General features: G+C 43.1%; 1 protein-coding gene across 1 annotated transcript in view; it reads left to right on the top strand.

Moving 5' to 3' along the window:
• Positions 1–491: 491 nt before the first annotated feature.
• TMC6 (transmembrane channel like 6) overlaps positions 492–6,000 on the top strand; it is a 31,218-nt gene continuing 25,709 nt past the window's right edge. The window contains exons 1-3 of the mRNA XM_088475197.1: positions 492–865; positions 986–1,059; positions 1,704–1,804. Of these exons, the coding sequence (XP_088331323.1) occupies positions 1,010–1,059; positions 1,704–1,804 (151 nt within the window). The 5' untranslated portion in view covers positions 492–865; positions 986–1,009. The remainder of the gene's footprint in view (positions 866–985; positions 1,060–1,703; positions 1,805–6,000) is intronic.

Here is a 6,000-nt window from a genome sequence, read left to right as displayed (position 1 = left end):
CAATATTTTAAACACCTCTTAAAAACCCACCCAGTGATCAAATCCATCTAGTCTTGGACCAATTCTATCTTCCTATCCACCAGCTACATAGGAGTAGCTGGTGGATAGGAAGTAGGGGCGGCTATCAACCATCAACTGCCTGATGGAGAGTGTATGGGGGCTGTTTGGTTGCTATGGGCAACATTTCCACGTGTCCACTCTTTATAAAGTTTGATACACCTCCCCGACGCTGTGATCACATTTTATTTATTATTAGAAATCAGAAAAGGAACAAGCCCATCACAGATTGTAACATTGTTGTGCTATTGTTGCATGATCAGAATGCACCAGCTTACATAATTGACAATTTGTCAGCTGTCTCTATTGTATATTATGGATTTTGAAACAACATTCCAGTCCTGTCATACAACACACTTGTTAATATAGCATGCAAAGTCACGTGGTGCAGATCCCCCTTCCTGTGCATCTGTTTCTGCAGCTGGTACAATATGAATATCACCCACCAGCCGCCTGCAGTGAGTCCTCAGCCAGCACGACAGGTTGCAGTAGCAGCAACTGTGCACACACCGGTCACAACTATCGCACTACTTCCACGTTCAGCTGGGAGTGTGTGTGTGACCTGAGTCAGATTCTACCTGCAGAACACACCCAGCTCTCTGCGACTTTGCTCAGACAGGTTCAGGGGGCGGATCTTCCACATGCACACAAAGCCCCAGGGTTCTCTCTCTCCACCCCCCATCGGAGTTTTGTCGGTAGGGCTAGGAATTATTGCCCGGAGGGGCTGGGTGTGAAGCAGTGACGCTGGGAGAAATGTGGCTGCTGCTGTGTCCGGCTGTAGAGGATGTTTTTGTAGCTCGTAATCAATGTAAGTGGATGGGACAGGCAGCTTTATGTCGTTATTAATACTACGGGATGTGTGTCTATCATTTGTCCTCACTTTTCCTGTCACTCCTCCTAAGCATGGGGTCTGCTTGTCTTCCCTTAGGAGCATCAGGGTCTGTAATCCAGGATGTCCTTCACTTTCCTTGTGGACATTCCAGAGGTGCAGGAGGAGCAGAGGTAAGTGACATCCTGTCCCCTGTATGCCAGCACAGCCCTGAGTGTGAGTTATTCTATGGAAAGTGCTTCTTGTAAAGTCAACTCTTGTCTCCTCTGATCCCCTGTAGACCTTATGATGAGTGTGAGTTATCTATGGAAAGTGCTTCTTGTAAAGTCAACTCTTGTCTCCTCTGATCCTCTGTAGCCCTTATGATGAGTGTGAGTTATCTATGGAAAGTGCTTCTTGTAAAGTCACTTCTTGTCTCCTCTGATCCTCTGTAGCCCTTATGATGAGTGTGAGTTATCTATGGAAAGTGCTACTTGTAAAGTCACCTCTTGTCTCCTCTGATCCTCTGTAGCCCTTATGATGAGTGTGAGTTATCTATGGAAAGTGCTTCTTGTAAAGTCACTTCTTGTCTCCTCTGATCCTCTGTAGCCCTTATGATGAGTGTGAGTTATCTATGGAAAGTGCTACTTGTAAAGTCACCTCTTGTCTCCTCTGATCCTCTGTAGCCCTTATGATGAGTGTGAGTTATCTATGGAAAGTGCTTCTTGTGCAGTCACCTCTTGTCTCCTCTGATCCCTGTAGCCCTTATGATGAGTGTGAGTTATCTATGGAAAGTGCTTCTTGTGCAGTCACCTCTTGTCTCCTCTGATCCCTGTAGCCCTTATGATGAGTGTGCAGTGCACAATTCCTTCAGCAGCGTTATTCAAGATGCAGAGCATGAAACATTTCTGGGGCTTCAGCAACTTGATAGCAATACAGGTATTTGATCACGATGGATAAAACTAGAACATTTTCTAGGGAGCTGCACAACAACGATCGCTTAGCTGAGCGAAGTGTCTGTCACTGAAGGGAAACTTTAGATTTTGTTTAAATTACGTCACTTACATGATATATCTAACAAAGTACATATGTTATTAAACAGGGATTATCTATTTTGCCCTTTTAAAATAAGTACAGCTCTGTGTACTCAAAATGAATTCTAAAATTGCTCAGTGATCGCTGCCATATTTCTATAAATATGGATCTCGCTTTAATCAATTAATGAGTTGTAAGCATGTATAGTTACTACTTGTGATTGTTTACATGTGACCTCTAACATCAGTGCTCAGCGGGTTGGGTATATCCTCATTCGTCATGTCGACATTTATTTATGTTGATATGCAGCATGACGTCACACAGCTAAACGTCCGGTCCCGCAGTATAACCTTAACCATCCGCTCCCTGCGGAATGCCGACATGTTCACATGCTTTCCTTAGTCAACACAGGCTGAGACTCTATAACGGACGTCAATAAATGTAAAATATTTATCAATTCACAAATATGTAAATGAAAACTTTGGTTCCAATTACTGTGAGGGTTACAGTATTATGTAGTCTCACAGGTGTGTCCTCATACACCTATCCTTTTTGCGCTATATTGCGCGGCACGATTTAACCGCTCCACTATGAGTAGCAAGTCCTGGGCAGTCGTACTTCTTTCTGAGTTTTGCTTTAGTCACATTGTAGCTGCATGCAAAGTTAGCTCTGAAACCCAGGGTCAAACACCCACAAATGCAACTTTTTGCTACTCAATTAGGAAATCCGCTTTACGGGCCGAATTCAGGCTTGTACTCTAATCGCATTGCCGCTGCAATGTAAAAATATGCTAATGCCGCAGGAGGCATCTGAAGACAAAAGATACCCACTGCAGGCATTGCAGATCCAAGTGCTGCATATAAAGATGCAGCATCAGATCACCACCGCCACCATCGGTCGCTGCATCAGAATGGCCGTCTCAGCTCCCTAGCCTGGGTCAGTAAATCTGCGTAGGAAGACAGACATTGGTCTAGCCACTCCCAGAAAATGGGGCTGACACACCTGGTTTTCGGGAACGCTGTCCGCCGCTGCCCATACCCAGCCCCTGAATGGCCGCAGCATGTAAAACGTACTGCGCACTGTGGGCCTGATTCAGAGCCGCTCGTAAGCAGCCGCTCGTTCACTCCGAGCGATGTTCGCACATCTGCGCATGCGTATGGGTTTTAGTACGCATGCGCGAACCAGTCAGTGCGGTCGATAATCGTGTGCTCGCAAAATAGCGAATGCCTACTAATTTGAGTGACAGAATGAGGCGTTTGTGGGTGGTAACAGGGGAAGGTGCTTGAAAACGGGGAGTGGAGATCCGAACGCAGGCGTTCCAAACGGTCAAAACGGGCGTTTTAAGGGTGTGCATAATTAACAAAGCAGTGTCATTGACCACGTCACTTGGTTGTCTTTTAGCCTGAACTGCTCGCATGATTGCGGTAGCAAAATCCAACCACAAGCACTGCGAGCAGTTCATACGCCTTTCGATGTACTCGATTTAATCAAATAAATAGCAGAGATGACGTAGGATGCGAGCGGCCAGGGGGGCGTTTTTTCCTAAATAGTGAGCGCATGTTTTGTTCGCTCGTTCAGACATAGAGGCGTCAACAGACCGCAAAGAGCGAGCGCTTAATTTAAATAGCCAGCCCCTTTTTATGAACGAGCGTCCGCAAATAGCGTCCGGCTCTGAATCAGGCCCTGTGACCGTTGTTGCAAAAAGAGACCTGAACATGTAAAGTACATATCCTGCACATGCGCAGATCTCTAACTATCAGAGATGTACACAAACCATCGGGTTTGCGTACATCTGAATCAGCTTAATGCGATGAGTGTTAACCTGGGTTTTAGTTCGCAGCCCCTGAGTAGGTGAAAAATAGGGAAAAAGTGTTTTTTTGAACATGTTGATAGGATTTACAATTGTTTTAAACTTGTTTAAAAACAATAAAAAATCACATTACAGATATTTTTATGTACCCAAAAAAACACGTTTGCACCACAATTTTTCCACTGTTAATAAAAAAGGTAAACATTATAGTTACAAAGTAATTAGAATAAAGTCACATTTAACACAACGATGAATTGCGCGGTGCGTGCCGCGGCTCACTTGTACCAGTTCTCAATCATTTGCTTTTTTAACCAGGGTTGCGTCTGATTCGCACACAGCAACTGTATGGCATACCAGCACCAGTGCCCAGGGTACATGCACATTGTATTTTTATTGCATTAAAGATAATGCACATAAAACACATATTTTGTACAAAAGTATGACGCTGCTTAGTTGCAGACAAAAGGGACTATTTAGCACATTTTGAGACGTGTATGTGCTAGAGAATGGTTTTACAGTATATGAATTCACCTAATATGGGCCACAACTGTCTTGGATGTGTCTTTGTTCTTAGGTGTCCAAAAAAATCCTGTTTTTGATTTGGCATAAATTGCTCCCAGGTGTTCAGTACTGTGATGTGTATGCTTTGAAAGGGCAATATGACTGAAATAAAACAAACAAACAAACAAACAAACAAACAGAAAACACAGCTATGACATGCCAAAATCGTAGTGTTTACTGTCTTTGTTTTTATATGCTTATAAAACATACTATACACAAGTGGTTCCCAAACGTTCTTGATTCATGGTGGCCTAAAGTCAGGGCCGTAACTACGGTAGTGCGGCCGGTACTATCGCACAGGGCACCTCAGGGGGCACTGTTTGGGCCTGTCAAATTTCTGTTTATTATAATTCTCACTTGTAACTTCCTCTTATTTCATCCCCAGCATCTCCTATCTCTTCCCTGGCCCTTCCCCATGAAGCCATGGCCCTTTTTTGGGTGCATTATAACCCTTTGAAAAATGAGGGGGGTGCCAATGCTCTTTCTGGCACAGGGCACCAAAAAGTCTAGTTACGGCTCTGCCTAAAGTATCAGCATTAAATTATGCTTACCTGTCATCCTTAGGTTCAGGTGTACGGTGGTGGACAGGGTTTTGCTTCTGTTTGTCCACATATTTTATGATTGGCAGCCATGGTTTTGACATGGGCTATAAATAGTTTTGATTTGGTGCTGGAGCACCAACCTGTGGCACCCCTGCAGGTGAACCACTGCTATGTAGACACTAATCCAAAGTGTTGATGTCACAAATATCTATTCTAGAACTGCACTAGTTGAAAATCTTTTTTATAATATTCTGTTTAATAGCGCTTTGGAGGGGTTCTTAGCTTTGAGTATTCTATTTTCCCATTCTAGCTTTTCCTCTGCAGTAGCAAATTTATAGCATTATTGATTAGAATGTGTTTCTATGACAGTGCATTCTTAGTATATAATATTCTGAATAACTTCTCCTAGTATAACTAATAGTATTATAGCACATCATAAGCTCTTCTAGGTGACAGGAGAGCTGTAAGTCTGGAATCTCAGCAAAGGTTGTAAATATAACATCTTACAGCAAGGATTCATGGAGTGTTGTAGAGTGGTCAGTTGTAGTGGATGTAGGTGGCCCTCGTCTATTCGGGTTCCGGACTATAGATAGACAGTAAATAGTTAGACAATGTCTTGATAGACACCAGATGTTAGACAGTTAAAAGTTAGACAAGGATAAAATATCAACACAGACAAAAGTCAGACACACTAAAGTTAGACATGTAAAAAGATCGACAGGGTCAAAAATTCGACATGAAAAAGATTGACACAAAAATGGTCGACACATTTTTTTAAAATTTTTTTTTAGGGTTAGGCACTTACTGGAGGGTTAGGCACTTACCCCCATGGTTAGGGTTAGGCACCAGGAGGGAGGGCTAGGGTTAGGCACTTACTGGAGTGTTGGGGTTAGGCACTTACCCCGACAGTTAGGGTTAGGCACCAGGAGGGAGGGTTAGGGTGCAGATTAAGGCTCAGATTAGGGCTAAAAAACCAAAAAAATTATTGTCGACCATTTTTGTGTCGACTATTTTCATGTCGAACTTTTGACCCTGTCGACCTTTTATACCTGTCAAACTTTTTACATGTCTAACTTTAGTGTGTCTGACTTTTGTTTGTGTCTAACTTTTTTCCCTGTCTAACTATTGACTGTCTAACATCTGATGTCTATCTAGACATTGTCTAACTAATTACTGTCTATCTCTTA

Source organism: Taudactylus pleione, unplaced genomic scaffold (genome assembly GCF_031769625.1).
Source record: "Taudactylus pleione unplaced genomic scaffold, aTauple2 ptg000016l, whole genome shotgun sequence".
NCBI lineage: Eukaryota > Metazoa > Chordata > Amphibia > Anura > Myobatrachidae > Taudactylus > Taudactylus pleione.
Note: the sequence above shows the minus strand (reverse complement) of the source record. Positions and strands in the feature narration are given on the sequence as shown.